General features: G+C 38.5%; 2 protein-coding genes and 2 long non-coding RNA genes across 4 annotated transcripts; 2 read left to right on the forward strand and 2 right to left on the reverse strand.

The window, feature by feature from the left end:
• Positions 1–297: 297 nt before the first annotated feature.
• LOC149096364 (uncharacterized) lies at positions 298–5611 on the reverse strand. The gene is made up of 3 exons (XR_016204498.1): positions 5060–5611; positions 2434–2650; positions 298–487 (listed from the first exon to the last, which is right to left on the reverse strand). It is a non-coding gene; the product is annotated as an uncharacterized LOC149096364 (long non-coding RNA).
• Positions 5612–5876: 265 nt separating this feature from the next.
• On the forward strand, positions 5877–14171 carry LOC110057851 (uncharacterized). The gene is made up of 8 exons (XM_089280891.1): positions 5877–5970; positions 7331–8249; positions 10060–11120; positions 11452–11517; positions 11916–12145; positions 12763–13065; positions 13406–13599; positions 14017–14171. Exons 1-8 carry the CDS (start codon positions 5904–5906, stop codon positions 14138–14140), a joined length of 2964 nt encoding a protein of 987 aa, XP_089137017.1. The 5' UTR covers positions 5877–5903; the 3' UTR covers positions 14141–14171.
• A 1778-nt stretch (positions 14172–15949) lies between these two features.
• On the reverse strand, positions 15950–18190 carry LOC110057864 (uncharacterized). Its single transcript, XM_020764468.2, has 2 exons — positions 17257–18190; positions 15950–16635 (listed from the first exon to the last, which is right to left on the reverse strand). Exons 1-2 carry the CDS (start codon positions 17486–17488, stop codon positions 16169–16171), a joined length of 699 nt encoding a protein of 232 aa, XP_020620127.2. The 5' UTR covers positions 17489–18190; the 3' UTR covers positions 15950–16168.
• A 48-nt stretch (positions 18191–18238) lies between these two features.
• On the forward strand, positions 18239–22581 carry LOC110058192 (uncharacterized). The gene is made up of 3 exons (XR_002297639.2): positions 18239–18331; positions 19297–19747; positions 20530–22581. It is a non-coding gene; the product is annotated as an uncharacterized LOC110058192 (long non-coding RNA).
• The last annotated feature ends 594 nt before the right edge of the window (positions 22582–23175 follow it).

A 23175-nucleotide genomic window follows, 5' to 3' on the forward strand; every position in this document is an offset into this window, starting at 1 on the left:
TGTGAAGAAACTGATTATAGGAAAATATAAATGTTCAACAACAAAAAATGAACAGAAAAAAACCAACAAACTTTTTCAGAGGAGCTCCTATATTCTTCAATAGAATCTGTTTTTACACTTTCACACCAAAGAAAACACCACAGAAATGAGAATTATTGTTGTGTCTGAGCTGCATATTTTTTAAATGGAAACATTTCCCATAAAATTTCTACATTATATTCTTGCCAGTACATGTACGACAACATACCAAATATATTTTGGAGAGAGGAGTACTTATAAAATTAATACAAACTGGTGTAGTTTAATTTTCCATTTAATTTTTGTAAACCTCTTACAGAATGCAACATTTGGTTAGGTTGCAATTCACAGTCAAGGAAGAAATCACAACAAGGTGGCTTTGTATCTTTATTATGATTTCCATTATCAGTAAAAAAAAATCACACTTGGACAGGTCTCTTGATCATGAGGGTATTTGCTCATTTACCACCTATAAAAAACAAGATATAATGTATCATTTTTACCTGTGCTGTAAATTTTTCAATTGAAATCAGTTTGTTTTCACTTTTAGAGTGGTTTTTAAAAAGGATCACAAACACACTACCCACCCCTCAGTCCCTATTCCTACCCTACAACAGTACAGCCAGGATCCCATATCAACCCCCCAACATAAGTGATAACTTACCATAATACTCCTATACTACAATACAGTCTTTGTACAGACAGACCTAGATTCAAACATCAGATCTCTTACTTTTTGGTCCACTTCATCTCCACTAGGCTATGAAAGCAACCATTGCAAATGTCCTTATATTTGTTGGTCTAATTTATTGTTGCTCTCAGATTCCCCCTTCCCCTTTGATGGAATTAAATTGGTTTAAAAAAATAAACTGGTTTAAACAAATTAAAGCAGAGGTAGAAATTGAGCCATAAAATTACTATAATTTTAGTATGAGGATATTGAAATATAACTATACTATTAATATCCATATGTTCTATTGTAAAGACAGTGTAACTACTCAAATTGACCTTCATTGTCAGAGACAAAAACCTAAAAACATCTAAACACAGGTCAGTGAGGATATTGCCAGTTTTGCTTTTGACAACCACCATTCTGCCTCAAAAATATAGAAGATAATGACAATAATAACAGAACCAACGTCTGTCAATTCAATAACCACACCAAATTCCCCTCCAAATTCCTTTCGACACCTTACAGTAAAATTTTGCCAACAGCATAAATTCAACTCAATGCTTTAAAGTGCTTCTATCCTTAAATTTTTACCCCTTGAGTCAGAATTTTCAGGTGTATCACATAGAATTCCACAAAAGATTAAAAATGCTGTTTACCCTTTGCAAATATCTGCATCAGTTCCAAAGATATGTAGGTTTGAAAAATAGAAATATGCAAATGAGGTGACTGATGTTGTCATACACTTAACCCAATATTACATCAGGTTGGTAGGCTTATAGTTAGAACTACAGGAAACACACCTATGGCTATAAAAATTATATACAGCCTGTATTTTCTCATGGCAACTTGCTCTTTTCCAGTCCCCTCTAACCTGATTTCACTAATTCAGTGATTTTCAGCTTGAAAACGTTAAACAAGGCTACGACTTTGACCTTGCCTGTTAATATGCTTCCTAGATCGTGCTGATGATGCACCATTGGCAAGTATCAAAATGGAAAGCCAAAGGTGGCCAGAAAAGCCTATAATCATCAGGGAAGGTTGAAACCCAGTATGTCGCCATGGTAACAAAACTGTTATGCTCATATTATGGAGGACATCCGCAAATTTCATCATAATAGCACTTTAAAGCACTCTCCCTAGAAGGCCATGGTCCCTTGTATCTGGACAATGGTTCAAAACTTGCCTGGGATGGATGATCTAAACGGAAGGTGGGAGACTCCCAGAATATTGAGGAGAGTTGCTAGAATGATTGTATAATTATCTCTTTGCAGGAACCCATTAGACACTAACACTACTAACATGACTGAGTTTGGACAATATATATTTTGTTTTTTGGATACATGTATACTGTTACTGCTCATACAAGAAGTACCTTGCTACTGAGTTAAGTCTTAATGTGTGTATTTTAAAGGAGAAGCTCACTCCAAAAAACATAAATTTTATGTCAACGCTAATGAAAACCTTGCACTAAGGTTAGCCACTCACAGAAGTTTCAGCGTCTAAAGTGCAGGTTTTCCTTATGAAGTTCGCCTCCAAAGAAGCACCCAGGCCAAGTTTTCATGACATCATTCTGTCTGACAGATTTTGTCCTGATGGCTTGCGACAAGCCTTTTGACTACCACTCTGGGTTATGGCTGCTCTTGAGACGTTATTTTGAGCTAAATATGCTCTAAACTCTAAAATAATAGCATTGAAGATAGTGAAGAGGATAATCGCTTGGAAAAAAAATAGATTTTGCTGACCTTGTGACAGATGCCAAGTCAGTTGCAGGTTCTTCTCCTTCCCACCAATTTCGAGTTGGACGGAATGAGGTCACATAAACACAGCCTCAGGCTGCCAAGACAGTTGCAAAATGGTGGCCTCCGAAGTCGCTTCTTAATTTCGAGATGAATTTCTTAAGGATAGCAGGCACTTCAGAGGCTGAACCTTTGGTGAGTGGAAATGCTGAATATTCACTTGCTATAAGTGGAGACAAAAAAAGTAAGCTTTTTGGAGTGACCTTCTCCTTTAAACTGAAAACATGTGAGCTAAATGCAACAAAATGTATATTAAACTTGGGCCAGGTCAGTATGATTTATTACAAGGTTTAAATCAGCCACAAAAAAAATTGTTAGCAACTGATGTTACTTTGTGAAGGCTTCTGGAAGGGTTATACTTTTATAAAGCACCTGGCAGCAAGTACTATTTTGGTTTTCTAAAGAAAGACTCTTGTTACTGCTTAAGGAAACTGTGTTTGGTACAGTAGGTGTCAAAATATTATGGCTTTGATGACATGATAATAGAGATATCAGCCTTGGTAATTTCAGGGATAGTGGATAACCAATCTCCAAATAATAGAGTTATGGGACTTCACTATCAAAGTGATGCCTGATGCTTATTATAAACTGTGTATATTACTCTTAAAATGTACGATCCAGAATTTTGTTTTGTGGGTAATAGCTCAAATTCCTTTTTCACCTCTGTGAGGTACAAATATTCTTGAAACAACCAACACTGACAATTTTAAATTACAGTGGAACTCTGTTAATCCGGTTGCTGGGCCACAATAATCTGACCACATTAACAGTGTGGATAAAGGGGTTCTTAAAATAAGAAAATGACCAACTGACTGAGCCTTTGTTCAAGCCAGAATCAAGTGGCCATAATAACAAGGTGGCTATGTGAATGGGGTGGCCATAAGGTGGCGTTCCACTGTAGTGATGAACAGATAAGATGATCCTCTCAAACACCTACCCATAAAGATTTTGGAAAGTATAGTTTGTATATATTAATCAGTTAGACAACACACAACTTGGGCCCAGAGCTAACTAGAGATATTCCATTTTATATCCACACCCCCTTCCCCAGCCACACTCACTAAATAAGTCAATAGTTACCACCTAACAGAAAAGATAAAAGTGCAGAAATAACTCTTTCATAGCCCCGTCTAAAGCTCATGTCAACAGAGGAAGAGGGAGTGTGGAAATAAAATAGAATGGCCCTACTAGGGACCATTTATATGGTCTTGGGTACCCAAGACAACCCTTCTCCTGAGTTACCCTGGCCAAGCTAACTTTTCATTTATTTCTTTGAAAATTCAACCAACTGCTTACATTTAGGATCATGAACCTGTCTCGCCTGCGAGACAACAGGGGTGGGTGAGTTGTCTAGCCTTGGCTCATGTCACGCCTTGGCACCCTGACAGGCAGGACAACTTTTCTTTATATAAACACTTTGGCTTGGCTAACCAGGAATTTAGAATTTAAAGCAAAAATATCAATTTACAAAGAAGAGAAAATTAACTCAGCAAAACCCACTGTGATTGAATGACTGAGGGAAATTCAAACAAAGGGGGATATTGCCCATTTGATTATTCAATAAGGGTTTTGAATAGTCATGCAGGGTCAAATTCAGCCAAATGCATGGGGAAATAAATGGCAAACAATCACTTTAAGATCAAACCAAGCTAGAATTCTCAGCCCACCCACAATGGAGCAATCACAACTGACCTCTGTGAATTATTTGATGCATGCGTATGAGACAGCCATTTTTCATTCTTTCTTTACAAGATGGAAGGTAGATGCCATTTAAACATTGATCAAATAATGAACAAAGGTCCTGTTGCTACAGAGCTACATTGTATCCCCACCAGATTAACAGAAGATGAGGTGTTGTGAACAGATCTTTGGAAGAACAAAAAAGCTGTGAAAACAATCATCAGCAGCCTGTGTTCCCACAGCATCTCTTGTTGAGTCAATTTCATATATAGAACATATCTTTAAAATCTCAACCTTTTGTTTATGGTCTTATCAATAATGATGAAAAAGTAGCTTCTTCTAAACAACATTACCCAATTCAAGACCAGAGTACAAAACCCATATCCTATTTAAGGCCAAAATGGCCAAAACTGATACCCTATTTATGACCAAAACGACTGAAAAACCATACCTTTTGGGACCACACATACCCCCTATAGTGCATATAAGGGAGTACCCCCGCCCCGGGTGACAGTAGAAGTGGGTACCTGTCAAAAGCGGAGGTAAAGTTAAGGGCTAAGGAGCTAACCCTAAACAGGCCAACCCCCCTCTTTTGGAACTGCCCAAAGAAGTTGATCCCCAGGCCAGCATTGCAGTTCAGACAATACAGAGGAATGTACAATTAACCACTGGATAAAATTTGAATTCTATCCAGCATACATGTATATTTATGAACAACTTCACAGTACCCGGGGGGGTACTCCCAGAAAATTTGGTGGGGAGTGCTTCACCCCTTTGTTGATCTCTCCGGGGAAATCTGATATCCCCAAAGTTCGCCTCTAACTCTCAACATTGCTTATTTCTTACAGAGAAAAACCGTATTCAACAAGAGATACGGAAATAGGATACTAACCTTGAGTATACGCTTCAGCATGTCTTTTCCACCACACGCTCGTGGATACAGAGCTTCAACTGTGTTCACTTTCAGAAAAAAAACGGCTTCTGTTAAATATGTTCCCGTTGTATACAGTGCAAACTATGGCCAGCAATACTTCATCCAGGTTGTTGTTAACATTATAGGCTATTGCACTTAGTGTTATCACCGAATCACGAACAATAAGAACCAAAAGTCGGAACAACACCAGTTTTGAATATTTGTAAAATCCGCCATTCGATGACAGAAGGCTCTCCGTTATTTTCCTTCAAAACAATACTAAGCTGTTCTCTTTTGCCAACAGTTTTGCTTCAAAAGTCGAAGAAATGTGCCTTCAAGATATTTCTATCCTCAGTATGGAAGGACACGGACCTGATGGTTTGCAAATAGAAGAAAATCTTCCCCAATCGAAACGCCATTTCTGCGCTTTGTGAAACGAGCTGCGCGGCACCGTTTAAACCGGATGTGACGTCACTTTTTGTTGGATGATCCAGTACAAAAATTTCAGGAGTCTTCTGCCCCGCCCCTGTCCATAAGCTACAATTAAAACGCTCATCAGGAGTCAACGAAGCCTAAATTAATAGCAAGAATTATCAACAAAATGAGTTTAGAATTTTCGAATTGGAAAAAAAGAAACTGTAGTATCTTGCACTTGGTCTGCTATAATTATAAACTTGCGTTACTGTTACTTGCGTTACCGTTGGCGCGGGCGTTAAGGCGCGCGCGTTCTTGACGTCATAAAGTGTGCGTTTGTGAAGTCAAATGTTTCAATCTCCTTCGGGAATGCATTTGGTTCTAGCTGCGTTATAACACAGTTCTCAAAATGGACAAGAGAAAAGTATTTATATTGATCTTTCTTTGTTTCCTGGTAACAAGCTCACTCTGCAAAGGTAAGAGGAACCTACCTTCTAAATTCGCTTTTACGATTTATCAGAAAACACGTCTTTGAGCGGAAAAATACACGAATTAGAAATCTAAATGCCGGTCAGAGACGAATTTTGAAAAGGGAACAGTTTAGGCCCCTCCGTCATAGGAATCGAAAAAAAAGTTAACAGGCAAGGGAAAGAACTCCTCTGTTTCCATACCAGCTCCCTCGTAATTTATTTCGCCCTTGAAGACGAAAGGTGTGGTTTTTCTTGTTAATCTGATTGAGAGGGAGTGCTGCCCTTTCCTGTGCTACGCGCGTTTGCTTTTGTTCGATTTTGTCAAGAAGGCTGAAGAAATGTCGGCTATTTAATTTCCAATTAGAGTAAATTTTTGCCCCTGAGAACTTTCGAGAGCAGTAGCAAGAAAAAAAAAAAAAAAAAAAAAAAAAAAAAAAACATTTCAATCTTGATTTGGTTTCTTTTCTTGTCAATCGCGAAGTTGCTAACTCCTGATTGGCTAGGCGCTCGATCAATTCCGCACTGAGTGGGTTTACTATTTTGAAAGTGACGAAGTTTCCAACATAACGATTCTGAGTTTGATAGTCGTGGCTTGAAGTTTTCCTAACGAAAAAATCAAGTTTGCATGCATGAAACTCTTCATATAGCCGGACAGATGTTGAAAATTAGCGTTCAGCTCATTTTGAGTCTAAAAGACAACGGATTATTCACGTTTTTATCGACAAATTACGCCGGTTTGGGTATGGTTGGAGAAATCGGAGGTGAAAGGCAGGCCGCAGTGCACGTTAAGCCTTTCTCTTTACGTTGGCTGCAAGATACTATTCTTTGTCACACAGAAACACCGAGGTAAGAGTCGAAAATTCACGTCGATGGAAATGATAAAAATGATTATGAAAGTTATGGTAAACTTGGAATAATCACTTGCACTCGCTTACAGTTGAACGAAGTGTACGCGTGCAAAACTCAGGACAAATAATTCTTACTTGCTTTTTTTGTAATCATATTTCACATTAAGTTAAGCTTAAGATAAATTTTTTATCAACGTAAATAACATTCAAAATCTTCTGCATGGTTAATTAGTTTTACCCCAAGATTAATGTCGGAACTTTCCTTGCAAAAAACGTACGCGGTTTGAGAAATGCTCACTTCTAAACCAGCGCTGCCAGAGGGCTGCCAAAACACTTTTTGAGCTTTTCTGCCTAGCTTAATTAAATAATTTTGACCGCATTTTAATTTTTGGCCATTTATTTCAATATCTCTCCAGATCTTTTTTTTTTTTTTCTCTCTCTCTTTTCTTTTTTTTACTTTAAAGCTTTTGCATTCGTCTTTTGACTTCCATATTAAACTTGCATCCCTGTTCTTAAAATTGCAGAAGAACCGAACCATCTTTTTGTAGAGTCTTCAAGCGAAGTGATCGGATTCAAGAATCCCTCAGCGAGATCTACTGATGTACCGCTTCGCTCCCAACAACACAAGTTTCCCGTCCAAATATCAACGACTACGGATTCATTCTCATCTGATGTTGAACGAGTCGGCTCACTGGACGGTAGAGCTTTACCGGCGTTGAAGAACGCCCAAAAGTCCATTAAATGGACTACTAATAACAAGATCAGAAACGTCTCAACTATGCAAAAACTTAGGTTCGCCATGAGGCGTTCGGCAAGACAACACAACGTCTTAAAATCATCACATGGTACTGGAATGCCTCCATCAGCTTCTGTTTTGAAAGATAGCACAAGCATGGAGGCTTTTGCGTTCCAGAAAGCCCCACCATCATCTATCACGGGTTTACCACACAAGACGAAAATCACAGCGCATTTCAAGTTGACGATTTTACCAACTGAAGAAACGGTTATTCCGTCAGTCGATGCGGCTGATGCAGAATCAGATTTGCTTTCAAAAGAAGGCAACACTACTGAACAGGATGACCAGAAATCTTCCCGCAGTAATGATAAGCAGGACAGTTCTTCACCAGATGGCGAACCAAAGGTGGATGGACACAAAGGGTCAACACGACATGCCGGCACATCAGCAATGCCACAACACAAGATGGCTGTTTATCCTGGAGTGAAGGCATCTTCAGGGCTTCGTTGGAAAGCGGCTTACGATCCCGTCAAGTTAGATGACAGTAAAAAAGGAAAACATTTCAAAATCAAGAAGAAGAAATTACAATCGGAGGATGAAGAGCCAGTAGAGTCGACTTCACCGGCAGCCACTATTGCAGGAATCTTGGCAGGGATTTTGATGTTATTGTTTATTTTCACTGGTGTTCCTCGTCGACTTTGGTAAGTTTTCGATTTTAGTGTTCTTTAATTTCCAAAACCCAGTGTAACGTTAAATATGTTCTCATGACGACTATTGACAATATTGGACTAAATAACCAACCCGTCATATGGTCTCGACGCACTGCTAAATTCTCAGACAATCTAAAACCAATCTATGTTAGTCAGTAGGGAGAATAAGTTACTTGATCTACGGCTGAACGGATGAATTTTAATTTAGGATCCTTAATATTCTTAAACCTTTTAAGTGGAAAAATTCAAAATCAATTTGCTTTAGTTCCTGTACCTAATAGCTGTTTGTTTTAAAACTTAATTATATTAATTTATGGAAAATTTTAATGACCGAAAGAGTCAAGAGACAGACGGTTTTTCCTTTGAAATTAAAATTACGATATTTTGCGCCTCCTTCCTCCAAATGGGTAAATATTATGAGCATACAGTGGATTAATTCACCATAACATTTTACTGTACATACCAAAAGCTTAAACAACCGTAAAAAGTAATTGAAATACTCTTTTTTGGTAGCTTCACTATCGGTATAATGCATTTACTACTAAATAAAACTTGATCTCATTTTAATGGAGAGCATACCCAAACGTATCCAAGTAAATTAGGCCCAGTTCATACGTCGCATTTCTGCCGTGTCGAATTCAATTCAATTACGTGCGGCAGAAATGCGACTGTGAATTCATACGTCGCACTTGTGTCGCACTTAATTCAGAATTTATACTGTCGGGTTTGTCGGTCAGCGGAAAATGCTTTAAACGTAGAGTATTCAATATGGCGGACGAAAATACTGAGCTACGAAGGACTTTAATTTTGCTAAAAATTGTCCGCCAACGTAACGAGAAGGAGAAGGCTGACAACGGAGCAGTATGTTTTGCAATATGTTCGGGTTGCTCTGGGTCGAGAGTGGCCAAGTTTCTTCTTTTTCTTTGGCGGGAAAACATTTACGCATGCTCAATACATTAACATAATGTATGCATTAGATTCGACACGGCAGAAATTCGACGTCTCAATCAGTGTCGCATTTCTGTCGGATAATGCGACAAGACCAGTCGAACGTGCGGCAGAAATGCGGTAGCCGATTTAGACGTCGAATTTCTGTCGAATCTAATTCGTTGAATTGAATTCGACACGGCAGAAATGCGACGTATGAACCGGGCCTTAGGGGAGGATTATTTTTTCTAAACTTGTCATTGATATTGAAGCGCAATTAAATTATTGTATCCATTCAGTACTTATTGTTACAAATTATTGCAGCTGTTATTGAGACGCAATTCGCATTTAGAACGTATATTTGTGTCCATTGATTAGTTTAACTGTTTGAAATTACAAAAAATGCACGTGTGTATGCCAGTTTGTTTCTAATAATAACACATTAGTGCGTTATGACATCTGCCCAGTATCTAGTCGCAGTGTTACTTATAATATATTTATTTTATATAACCCCTAACTAGTATAATTGTTACGTAAATAAAATTTTATGTAAGATTATTTAATTGAAAGTATACCCCACGTATCCATGTCATAAATATTACAAAATTGGAGCTATTCACAAGATAAAAGATGCCACTTATTCTCACTTTTAAGCTATACCCCTTATTTACACCACCCAGATTAAATGCATCATGCACACATATACATGTAAGTGGCATTAGACTTTGGCAATTTTAAATATTGGAAGTTGTATTTTGAATTAGCCAGTTTCTCAGAAGAAAATTACTGTTTTAAAATTCGTGTACATTTTATACAACGGTATTATAGTTATCAAACATTTCTCCATTTCGAAATGTATATATTTCCTTTGCAGGGGAATTTGTAAGAAACGATGGCGACGACGTTATAAACGTGAGATGGGAGTAAATTTCCCCTCAACTGGTTACCTCAGTGAAGAACTGAGCGAGGAGGAAGTCATATTTGATCGGACAAACACAAGACGTAACAAGGGCGCTAGTCCTGTGGCAACACCAACGACGTCTCCAAGAAGATCACAATCAGTCCCTTTATCTCAATCGCCTGATCATCCGACACAAGAACAGAAAATATGGACACTGACCGACACACCAAGGTCAACTCCATTGATTGCCGTTCCTACACTCGATGACACTCCTAAGACAGAGGTTTGGACGGTTAATGAGATTCCTGAGACAAAATCCCTGGATTCTTCATTCACAACATCGTCTTTGTCTGACTTACATGTATCAACTGAAACGCCCTTGACATCTGTGTCAAGCATCTCACTGGCATCCGAAACGGAAGTAGGAGATTCTGATTTGGCGATCGAGACCCGTTCATCAGCTACGGCTTTTGACCTGACAGACAACACTGTCCACAGTCCTCTTCCGTTTACAACTCAACCAAGGCCTGGTCTATCTACATCATCCGAACAGACAACCCTTGCGTCCTCACTCTCGCCACACCCATCTAAGCCCAGCTTGTCTTTACTGCCTACTGTTTCCGATGAATCGACACTTAGCGTCTTCATGGCAAGCGATGGTACCAGTTCCTCAACAGAGTCCTGTAAGACACCTGTTGCTGCACGTAATGAAGTCGTGATAACTATGGAGGACGATGACGAGGAAATTGACAACTCAAGAGACAAATCAGAAAGCGAGGTGCTGAGTGCAGTCAAAGATGCCGACAAAGAATCAAGCAAGGAAGAAGTGGTGATAACGATGGGGCCTGATTATGATGACGAGGAATCTTCGGTGATATCTGACATTGAATCTGAATCCTCTTTTGGAGAAATGAGTTACACGAGCCAAGAAGCAGAAATGAAAAATGCGACAACAAGTGATGCTATCATCGATATTACGGGAAGTGATAACGACGATGAAGAGACGCCTGCTGTCAATGAAAAGTCCAACCAAGGTAAGTTGCTACTAGCTAGATCAGGATGTTAACTTACTTTTCGTTTGTGTTTGACATTCAAGCAATTAACCTCAACTACCGGACAATAATTGGTGAAGAAGTAATTAATTAACGAAGGGTGAGGTGGTGGAGGCCTAATCGTTTTCGTCCCTCCCTCTCTCAGTACGTCTGATGGTTAAATTAACATGTCAGACCATACTTTAAATTTTAGAGGAATCATTAACATTGATGAAAAAAATAGGAATTGGAACTTGGAAACTAAAAGAAGTTGGAAGCTTTGAAAACTGATTTTAATTTAATAATATAACGAACAGTCTGTTCTTGTCCACAGATGGAACGCCGCTATTGACTCTTCCAACAATTCCACCGCCAACAGCATCAACAGACTTACCGCAAGGTAAAGATCAGAGGTTGAACAAAGTTAATCAACGCCAGGCCTTGTATTTAGATTAAATGAGATCACTAATCTTACAAACTACGAAGAAAAGAAAAAAAAAATTGGCGTAATTGGTTGGTAACAGTCTGGACAGAATAGATTTCCAAAAAAAAAAAAAACAATACAGACAGACAGACAGACGAACGGACGGACGAACAGACGGGTGGACAACTGCAGACTTTAGCTACTTTATATTTGTAGAAATAACAGTAAACATTTTACAGTATATTCGGGGGAAAAAATCGCACGCGAGAAGGGGAGAAATCTCCGTCGATAGGTTATTATTCCACTCCTAAGCATATTCCGTTAGGCAATGGCTTGTAGACCACTTCTGCAAACACGTGTCGTGTACGTTTCAGGAAAGGTTCTGACTGGCGGAAGAAAGGCTTTGGAGAACCGACGTTTCATCAAACATCTGATATCTGAGCAGGATTTAAGTGGATTCAAAAGTGACTTGAACGCGGCAATTTCACGGATTCTGGGCGAAAAGAAAAACCTTGTGGACAAAAACAAAGTAAAGAGGCTTGTGATCAAACACCAAACCAAGGAAACAAAGCACTCATTGGCTGAGAGCATTTTGCGCGCAAAGGTACGCGACATACAAGTGTAGAGTATGAAATTGTCATTGAGGGTTACGAATGGAAAGGCAGACATACATTTTCTTTTTTAGAGTCTTTCAAGGCTGGGTTGATGAAGACGTAAAACTTTTAGTGGGAAACGATTAGGTGGTGTCGCGACACCTGATTGATAAAAACGATATATCGGTTTTTGACCTATAGTGAGGTCTTGAACACAAGAGTAATTTCTTCTTTTGCGTATGTAAGGACAGAGACGCGGTCAAGGTTCCTAAAGACACTTAAAAAAACAGCAACAACCAGACCATTTTCAGTCATCTTGACTAGCCAAGTTTTATGCATGGGCAGACCATTTCTAGCGAGACAGAACGAGCAGTCCCGACCGTACAACACGGTTCATTGTTTGCTTGTTCGGAGAGCCAATCAAAGCACATGATTTGATTCATATCAGGCTCTCTCGCGGAGCTAGCCAAATTGATGACAAATCTGTAAATGGATTGCTCTCATTCTCATTACTTCATTATCTACTTTACATTTCATTGCTTTGTCGAAAGAAAGAGGGTGGGGATTTTTCTGAAGACTGAGGGTGCTCAACGCAGTAAGATCTATATGTTGTTTTTTCCTTCTACAGTCAATGATTATGAACGAGAATGTGGACAGAGAACGCGACAAACGATCATCCATGTGCCGCCACCTGATCAAGCGCACACTTAAGTACCCAGGCCGACCCAAGCAAACCCTTGCTCAAGAAATCGCTTTTGCAAAGGACATAATTTTACTAGGCCGCGCTCATCCAAGAGATGCCGCGGGTCCTAAGGCCAAGCGAGAGGTGCGACGGGAAGACGAATCGATGACGTCTTTGGATAGGGGTGCTTCAACTAGCAACTCCGCAAAGATACGAGTGTTGAACCACAAGGATTACAAAACATGGAAGGTAATAATTAAAAGTATCTACGCTTTCGGTAGCATAACAGGCCTTTTGGAAACAAGGTTCGTATTTTCGCACGTGGCAGTGCAGTCAAGCTAAAATATTTGTTCGCTTATGGAAAGACCACACAAGTCTGATATGGCGTGATGGAAACTAGGGAAAAATGTGCAAGTTGTTTCCCTTGCTAGCCTCAGTGTTCCTTGTTCCGTCGCAGGCGATTGAAACAGTTATGTAGCAGCGGGGTGGGGGTTGGCGGGGTGTGTGGTGGGGGCATGGGTATAAATGTTATTCGTTAACAGCGACAACAACTGACATTTTTTTCTTTTTTTTACACTTTTGAAAACAGGAACTTCAGAAGGATATTAAGATGAAGAAAGCGCGAGGGATCAAGCCACGTGACGTGTTGCAAGGCTTGCAGGCCATTCGAGATACTTATAATTTGCCTCGCATTCCTGTTGATCCAGAAGGTGGATGTCTCTGCTATTACTGTGAAAAGCACATCAAGAGAGCTCGACGGGGGAAGTTTTTTAAACTACCCAGGTAAGTACCTATTCCCTTGTTTCATCAGAATACCTGTCTTTTACAGCAAAGATGTTATCAAACTCCGTTGTCGATAAAATATAGAGCTAAAGTAGTTAAGCGTCAAACAAAGAAAGCAAAACTGACGTGAGTTTTTAAATACCAACTGTTGACCTTTCTTAATGGGTTGACAATTAAACTAAACAACCTAATGCAAAAACAAACAAACAAACAAACAAACAAACAAAAAAGCATAAGCAAAGCCTCTTTAGGTGCAAAATACCCAAACATTAAGCAGCTATTAAGCGTCTTTCAAAAACGAAAAAGAAAAAAACAATAAAAAAAAGGAGCTCGGAAATCCACGCTACTTGACAACATGTAGTTCTAACAGTTCCTTGTTTAATTTATGCTGTATATCCGATGTGTTTTTTTCAACAGTAAGCTGTTCTCCTTCAAATCAAAATCTTCTTCCAACAAAGAATCCCACTCAGACTCAGAGAGTTCTTTCGCTAGCCCAGCTGCAGCGCGTCCTTCGACTTTTTCAGCAGCAAATTTTGACTGAGGCGTGTCAAACGGCAGGTATAATCTAATTTCTATTCGTGATGAATATTTTGCTTCTTTGATTCTAAATCGAGCATGGTGTTGGATTCTTGAGCAAGACGCTTACCTCTCACGGTGCTGTTCTCCACACAAAATGGGGTACTCTTGAACTCCTAGGGACACCTGATCAGTGCTGGAGGTCACCTGCGATAGACTAGCCGTCCCTTTAGGGGGACGGAGAACAGAGGGAATGTCAACATTTTCTCTTCCAGTTCCCTCGGTGGCTTCAAACAACGGAATTTAGAGCTAGGCGCTGGTAGTTGTGGGTCCCCTACTCAGTTTAGTTTGCGTGACTGCGTGACCCATAGTTTTTGAGTCACGTCACACAAGTCACGAGCGAACTCGCAAAAGACCTAATTAGTTAATCAAGTTTATTTAATGTCCGATGTTTTCTTTTTTTCCAGATTTTCTTGCTAAATGCCTCTCTGGCTTGATGTGTGAAGACAGTTGTAATTGTTCAGTGGACAAGAATATTTCTGAACGAAGAGTTTTTGAACTTTTTACCAAGTCTTTTCTTTTTTTGTAATAAATGTTTGTCCACATAATGTAAATATGTACAGTGCTAAAAAAAAAACGAAAAAAGAAATGATAAACACATTCCAGTCCTATGGAAAAAGTGTTCTATAAATAAATGATTATTTTAACGAAAATAAGGATGTGTCGAAGATATTTTTGTCCTGAAAACCGGGCAGAGAAAGCCAAAACAACAAACTGGGGAGACTGACTTTTCACATGGGAGGGAGCGGTGGGGTGTCTTTTGCCTTTGATAGCCGATAACCAAGATACTGAAGTGCGGGTCATTGTGTTCACTTCTCTACGACCAGTATTATAACGGAGTCTGTAAGAATGTCGGAAAAAACCCGGGGAAATGGTAAGGGGGCATGGAGTATAGTTTCCGTCGAAACTGGCAATAATCCTAGCCACTACACCTCGCACTGTGTCTAGGTTGACCATAGCAAATTCTTATTTTGATTACGCATTTGTTGCGGCGTAAAACTTAAAACCTTCCTTCAGATTTCCTCCAGATTTTCCGTAAAAATCCAAGCAATTTTGCAGTGAAATTATAATTCTTTGTTTTTTCGAAAAAAAAAAATAATAAGACCACATTGTTTTTTTAACCGAGACTCAATAAACGCAAATTTCAAAATTTTTATCTGGTTTGATTCGTTGTACTGTGATAATTTCGGCAGATTCAACCAAAGAAAGCTGAAGGAAATCCCAATTTGAGCATAAGAAACAGAGAAATTTGGGCTTTGCAATTCAAGACCAAAAGCCAATGTTATTTTGTTATTTTGAAGGGTTGACTGTTGAACAAAACTTTGTTGCTCCTGGTTAACTTTTTAATGTTTGAAGTGAACTAGCAATGAATAGAGTGTAAAAAGCTGCATTCAAAAGTTGACACTGTCCACATCACAGTCTGCACCAAACCATGAAATATCAGGGGCGGATTTAGGGAGGGTGGATCAGTTGGCAAGCCAACCCCTTTTGGAGAAGGGAAAACGTAGAAAACAATGAAAAAGATTTTGATTATTACGCAGAAATAAGGGCAAACTCTCTGAACAGATACCTCATTGTAATTTCTAAGTTTATGGCATCGCTAGTATTTCTGACGAAACGGTTTTCAATTAGTTTCCAATTCTTAAAATGCAACATTTTGGGAACTTCCCCCCATTGATTCTGCAACCCCAACCTCCCTCCCTCCTCCCCTGGAAAAATCCTGGACCCGCCCCTGAAGAATGATTACCCTTTGGAGCCAAATTTAGAACATGTGTAGAAGGTAGTAGATTTTAATGAACAAGATAACTAAGATACTAACACACCGGATGTTCACGGCATTTCAATGCAAGTTTACTGAGTTTCTGAAGTTTGTTTTTCAAATTAAAAACAAATCACAGGAACCTACAAAAAATTAACCCAGCACCATTCCCTTAATATCATATGTTAAAACGGGTTTCAAAGCCAGGCTGAAAAGGAGGCGGATCATCTAGTTTCACATGAGGCGAGCAAACACGTCACAACAAGATGTTCCACCGTTGTCACGATCACCGACATCACTCGCTAAATCTTCACCATACCACAAGCGTAGCACTTGTCCTGAGGTAACAGTCGGGGGACTGGAGAACACAGACAGAACGAGCTCAGGAGACAGCGAATTATATCCGGGAATCCTAAACCACTTATGTGTACTATCCGTGATGAACTGACTCGCAGGCAAAAGAACTCCATTAGTAGAGGTTGTTACCACAACACTGACTTGATCTCCCACGCCTCCATGTACAGTACCGCAGCCCCAGTAAGACCAATATTGGACGTTGCCCGTGGTGCACCTGACGTAACCGTACATATGAACAAGTTTAATTGCCAGCAAGCGGCCACCGGATGGAACAGAGAACTTGCCAAACTGGTTGCCTTTCGCACCAAAACACACCGGGGCTGTGTTAAGCTTGATCCAGGGGTCTGAAAAACAGATTAGTCATTCAGTGTGTTACATTCCTTCACAAAACTTTAATTGTCAATTGGGTCTATTTAATTTTCAAATTTTGATTAAATTAAAATTTAATTCACAAGGCACTGAACTGTGAAAGATACAGTTGCTGACGTGTCCTATTATAATAAATATTGTTTGTAAATGATAATCATTATTTCGATCATCGACAAAAGTAACTGAAAAAATTCAATACACGAAATTAGAAGTTGTCAAAGAAAATAATAAATTCCTGGTTTTCTTTTAGTTTTCCCTAATCCTCGTTATACACCGAAATCTTAAGGGAGCAACGCAATGGTTCTGTCGAGTTTTGATGATTCAGCACTGTAATTAGCCATGACTTTCAGATCGCCGCGCGCCTGAACAATTGTGGCTGATTCAGTTAAACCAAGTATAAAGTCGCATCTGTTTGCTGAACTTTATTCTATTGTAGCTTCAACGCTTTCCCAATTGTCCCGACTTCCCCAGCAAAGCAACTCTTACAGATAGCATTATGCATAAATGGATAAATTTATTCAATTGAATAAATAAAAACAATTATGAAAACACCAGAAAAGATCAGGTATAAATTAACTAACAAATCGCTCCTTTACCTTGGGTTTCATTCTTGTCCAATAGATGGGTCAGATCTTTTCTCAGCATTTCCACTTCTTTCCTCAGCGAAGAGATTTCCTCTTTGCAATTGACTGTTCCCGACGGGTGAAATATCTGGTGCAGTACAATCTTGCCATCATCGACCTGTTTGTATGTATCGGTCTGAGTGGTTTTCGCAGCAACTCTGCCGAGGAAACAACTGGCCAGGAGTAAGAAAAAGCTTGACTTCATCTCGACAAAATAAGGTCGTCGTTTGGTATTAAGGAAGGCAGTAAAACACAACACACCTTTGGGTGACTCTCAGTGATGATTTGACTGTTATGTTGGTAATTAAGTTTTACGCAATGTTGACCCTGGATTTTAGATCGTGTATAAACAAGAAATGTAAGCTCTGTTGAACTGTTTATTTATTTTTTCTTTAATTTAAGAGGCAGTCTCTGTAAGAATGGTCCGGCATTTCTTGTGTGTTGTGAGACATTCATGTACTTATACTAAAACCACAATCCGTCCGATAAGATCTGTTAAATTTTTCGTGTTTTAAATAGGGAATTTTCGGTTCACCCGAGTGGAGACCCGTGATGGCCATTGTCAACACCTAGATTAAAATCAAATAAGCAAGAACAAAAAATCTCTGCACAAAACAAACACCACTGTTATTTATAAGTATATGTCTTCATAATGTGTCAAACCAACTTTTATATCCAGTGAGCTCGAGCCAGGCATTTAACGAGACTTAAACGACACCCATATCGTTCAGCTCGATGAGACACGCAAAAATGGATCAAATTCAAACTGTAATTTTGAAAAAAAAAAAAAAAAAAAAAAAAAAAAAAATAGGGCATCCTATTCTCGTCAAACCAACACAGCCTAAAAGAAGATAAACTAGAAAATGTCACTACGGCAAGAAACCTTGCGCTATCTCCTTGGTGAAATATCAGATAGTACGCAGCTCTTACAAGGTCTCTCCTGATTGGTTCGATCAAACAATCGAAAACAATAGGTCGCTTAAAATTCAAAATGGCGGACGATAATCGTGAAGGGTAAACAGATGCAATCATGAGTAGCGTTGGAGCGGTATGTTTTCCTTTTCAGTTTTAAAAGCCTGGTAACAGTTAATCTATATACAAATAATTGTAACAGTCCTGCATTGCGGTTGAATTTTGGCATTTTTGCGTTTTAAGTGTAGATGTTCCCTAAACGCGCTTTAAGCAGTAATTTTCCACGAATTTCAAAACAACACTTTATTCAACTTATTTATAGATGATTCATGCACATGTTTAGTTTAAGAAAGCTGACACAGTTAATACTATGATAGTGAAATTTTAAACTATTATTCACCTCATCCACCTGGAATAACTGATTGTATTTAAAAAGGAAACAAATTCTATGGACATGGACACTTTTCCGCAGCCACTTTTCATGGCTAAGAATTGTGATAATGCCTTTAAGTGTTCTTTAGATATTTTTATTTCAACAAAAACAATTAGCTTCTGCTTGGATCAGTTTCAAACTGTGAAATACCTAGCTCTTTAACACTAAAATTCTTATTTTAACTACGTTCTTTAATATTTACTCGTAAATTTTTAATTGTAGATTTGTAAATTCACTAGACGTTATTATTGTAATTTCGGAGGGCCACGTGTTCGTAAGGTTTTTGATTTGCTATTAAGTGTCACCCTCATAAAATTAAGTCTCTACTACCACTACTACTACTTAAGTCTCTACTACTAAAGTCTCTACTACTAAAACACTGACAACTCACTGAACTGATTTCTCCTGCTTTCCTTGTATCACCCATTCGGTAAGTTATTTAATTCTGGCAGCAAATAAACAAGATTAAGCAACTAGTATTAACATAGTCAACAGTTTAAAACAGTTTCCTTAAATACCACTGGCTAAATTCAAAGAATCGGAATTGAGTCTACAGCAAAGGTTTTTCAGCTGCACAATCAGAAAGGGTAACACTGACTTGTAAGTTTGAAGTTAGCTCTTTATAATAGCAAATCGATGGAATTGGTCCCTTTCAATCTTTTCTGTAGGTTTCAAATGAACCTTGAGGGAACTTCTTTGTGCTGCGACAATGGCCTCGTTTTGGTAAAAGTCCATCAAAAAGTTAAACAAAAAGTGCAAACCAAAGTTTTGCGAACAAGTACTCCTCAACCTGGACTGGTTTTTCCTTGCATTTTCAGATTCCTGGGTACTTGTTGTTATACAGTTGGCCTGCTGACATAGGTTAATGTCATGGAAAAGACACAGTGGGGATTTGTGAGGCTTGCTTGATGCATGAAATCTGTCCTGTAGCACAAATCTTCTGGTTGTTCCAGTGTAGGGATGTTGTACATCGTCACCAACTGTATGACTTGTAGTGGACACATGGTTAATACTGGGGGCCATTTTGTACTCTGCTGGCACAAGTTCTGGAAAATTGTGGTCCTGTCATTTATAAGTTGAGAAGAACCGATCTAAGTATTTTTCATGACTTTGTATATGGTATGTAATATTGGCATGTTTAGTTTATATTAGTCATACTATTATAATAATGTTAATCGTATCTATAACAAAATTCTTGATTGTGATTGGTTCTCTGTGCGCTTATTTGTCACATAATAGGCACGTGACCACATGGGTGTCCTACAGGTATCCAATTACAAAATGTTGTGATTGGACACCTGTAATTGGATAGCCACATGATTTGCACATCAATTATGCTTGCTTTGATGGCTTCCTTCCTTATATTCCCTACAGTGTGTAAAACTTATGGAAAGCGCTACTGACTTTTGTGCTTAAAGCAAGTTTTTCTAAAGACCTTTTAAATTTCAAAATTTTTTTATAAATGATTATTCATATGATTAATTAGTAATTGGACCTTGTGTCGTACAATTCAGTGAGTAATCGTGCTCATAATTCAAGTCGGCCAAGCGTTTCTCGCTCATCCAATTTTGAAATTACTCACCCAATTACTCCATGAATTGTTCTCTGCTCAGTCCAGTTACTTTAATTACTACTAATAAATATATTATTCTTAGTCATCAAAGTAGAAAATGCATTTTCTTCTTCTCTGAAAAATCAGGATAACCTTATAATGTTTGCTATTTTTATTTTCTAAATATGTTTTTCATAAATGTTATTACTATCCTTACTTATTTATTATATTCACAGCAAGCTTTTGCTTTCCTTACCGACAAGATTGTCTTTGCATAATCTGGCTTTTCAAAACAACCAGAATAATCCCCCCACAGTTTCTTTGTTAACTGGGGTTCTCTGATCTCCAGGTGTCTCACAAAGCCACATGGGGAGTCATTAATCAGGACAATGGGCTTGTACTTGACAGATAGATAGAGATCTGAAGCATCCCGGACAGACTCTGACAGCACTAGTGTCTTTGATGCCACAGTGCACTATTGCATAAAATTTCAAAGAAAACATTTTCAGTGAATAAAAAATCTGCAAAATTGTCATAGTATCCGCGGGGTATTCCATGGCTTCGGAAGCCTGGACTGGACCGGCACACATGTAGTCCAGCATGGCGGCCATGTTTCTTCCATGTAGGAATAAACTCCCAAATACATACTATTTCAGAAATGTAGGTTTGTGTTCGTGAGACATTGATGGTATTTGGTGGTCTTGTTAATCAGCTTGTCTTGGATATTTAATCTAACCCTGAACATAGAGATTTGCCTTATTATAGTATGCTAGCCATATACCCTGATTAACAAAGGGGTTTGTTTTATTATGAACAGCATAGCCTGATTTACTGTAGCTTACCCCATGCCTGCAAACCATATGGTAGAACCCTCCAGTTTTACCCTCCTTTTTGTTGTATCCATGACATGGACAAAATCCATATAATATTCCTTTATATAGTGCATATATGTCTGATCTCATCTTTGCCTGAAATGAAATCATAGTAAAGATTTTTTACTTGCCAGAGTTTGAGAGGGGTTTACTTAGGTTGTGTCATATCTGATAGTGTAATTTTGTCTGATAATTGATAATTGATAATACAGATATATTTATTTGCTCTGTATTCTCTAACCATAATTAAGATGTTGACATTTGAATAATTTAGTTGAGCCCATCTTCTGACTTGTGTGTATATTTTCAATTAATAAATGTTGACCACCTACAAGTAGCTACTCTGTGTATAATTTTTATCTATATATTATATTTGATCTTCTAAAAAAAGTTCAAAGAAACGTTGTCTTGTCAGAGTGCGTGTGCTGCCCAAACTTACCTCACTTTCAGTAGCTTTAGGTGACATAGAGTATTTTATTTTCCTGCTGGATCAGATGCCAGTCCAACAGAAAGTAGGGAATTGATCATTGGGTCATTTTAATTTTTAGGATGCGTGGTTTGGTGTATCCTAAAGTTTTAAAATATGAAACTAAAGCCATAGTGTTAGGTGTCGTTTTTTGCTGACCTTAACAGGGGAGAACTGTAATATTTACAGTCATTATGTAGGGTATAAATGAATTATAGATATGCACTAGTTTACCTGCGATTTTCCTGAGTAAGGAATTTTGCAGGTCTTGCAAAATTCTTTGAGTTGCCCAGCAGAGTACTCTTGGATCTTTGCCATTTCAATCTCCCCCCTTTTGATGAGATTATGAAGTGCTGCTTGATCACCTATTTGGAACCAAAAAGGTTTAATTTTTTGCCTTACCGAGGAGAGAAAGACGAAGACATCAAGTCTCTATTTTTATTCAACGCACTAAATCTTTCAAAAATAAAAAGTAAATATATACAAACTGTATAAAAGCTGTAAAAGCGGGTAGTTTTTTTGCCTTAAGGACGGTAGTTAATTAATACGATCTGACAAGGTAATGTTGGGGCGAGAAGAGGGTTGCTGTGTGTAAGTGTCTTAATTGTAGCTTGTGTGATAACTCGCAAGTAAGCCGCATTCAGGTGAAGGGAAATCAATGATAATATTCCTTTTTACATTATGATGAAAAAAAGTTATTAAGGAAGGTAAAAAGTACTTTACAGTCGGGAACTGACAAAGTAGAAATATTTCTCAACAGAATTTTTTGCACTAGCATTACTTTTCGCGCGGCTGGAATGCGGAAAGAGCTCTTTTTTCGTACGGGAACGCTTGCTGTATTTTATTGCAAACTGACTGTTGATAGTAAAATGATTGTTTTTCTCACCATCGACTTGACTTGACAGGTACACGCTCTTCTTCTCAGCCTCTGTGTTGACCACTTCATCTGATCTTAATGATGGTGCAATAACCGGTGGAAGTGTTGAAGCATCATAGGTTGGCTCGGTGAGCACCCTTGTAAATGTACTTTTCTCAAGCCAATAAAGTTTCAATTCGTGAAGCATTTCTTCTAGTGACTGTATTTTCCTGGCTGGGATTTGAGGTTCTTTGGGGAATGCTACCTGAAAATGAGAAAAGAGGTTTTTCGCACCGAAGAAATAATGCACCAAAACAGAAGTAGGCACTGATGATCATTGGCTTGGTTTGCTTGTCATACCGTTTCAGACAAATGCTCTTGATACATGTTACGTTCTATCCGTGATTAGAAATTTTATACGTTTAAAGCAAACTTGCTCAAAGTAACCAACGTATGGTATTAAAGAGGAAACCCCAGTGGCGGAGCTAAGCGGGGGGCTCGGTTTTGTTCTGCTTGCCCTGTCGGCTTTTCTTCCTTCTGTGTTTTTTCTTTTTTTAAACAAAATAAGGGGCGGGGGGACCTGGCCCCTCCTCTTGATCCGCCACTGAACTCATTAAATGATTTGTATCATAACCATTATATTATGTTATGTTATTATTCATTGTTATATTTGAAGGTGTATAAATGACAAAATTAAATTTAGCGGTATAACTCTTACGTGCTTACTACTGCAGCAGTTCTTTTCGTTCCCGTCGCCAAGGTAGACCTCTCCTGCTATGCCACAAATTCCACAGATAACGG

The sequence above is a fragment of the Orbicella faveolata genome, unplaced genomic scaffold (assembly GCF_042242905.1).
Source record: "Orbicella faveolata isolate gen_17 unplaced genomic scaffold, um_ofav_v1 contig_48, whole genome shotgun sequence".
Lineage (NCBI taxonomy): Eukaryota > Metazoa > Cnidaria > Anthozoa > Scleractinia > Merulinidae > Orbicella > Orbicella faveolata.

Bases quoted from the DNA above. Each gene is read 5' to 3' on its own strand.
- LOC110057851 (XM_089280891.1), top strand. From the start codon at position 5,904: ATGGACAAGAGAAAAGTATTTATATTGATCTTTCTTTGTTTCCTGGTA. The intron at 12,146-12,762 runs GTACGCGACATA...TTCCTTCTACAG, and splicing joins AGAGCATTTTGCGCGCAAAG to TCAATGATTATGAACGAGAA. The intron at 13,066-13,405 runs GTAATAATTAAA...TTTTGAAAACAG, and splicing joins AGGATTACAAAACATGGAAG to GAACTTCAGAAGGATATTAA.
- LOC110057864 (XM_020764468.2), bottom strand. From the start codon at position 17,488: ATGAAGTCAAGCTTTTTCTTACTCCTGGCCAGTTGTTTCCTCGGCAGA. The intron at 16,636-17,256 runs GTAAAGGAGCGA...TCTGTTTTTCAG, and splicing joins GGACAAGAATGAAACCCAAG to ACCCCTGGATCAAGCTTAAC.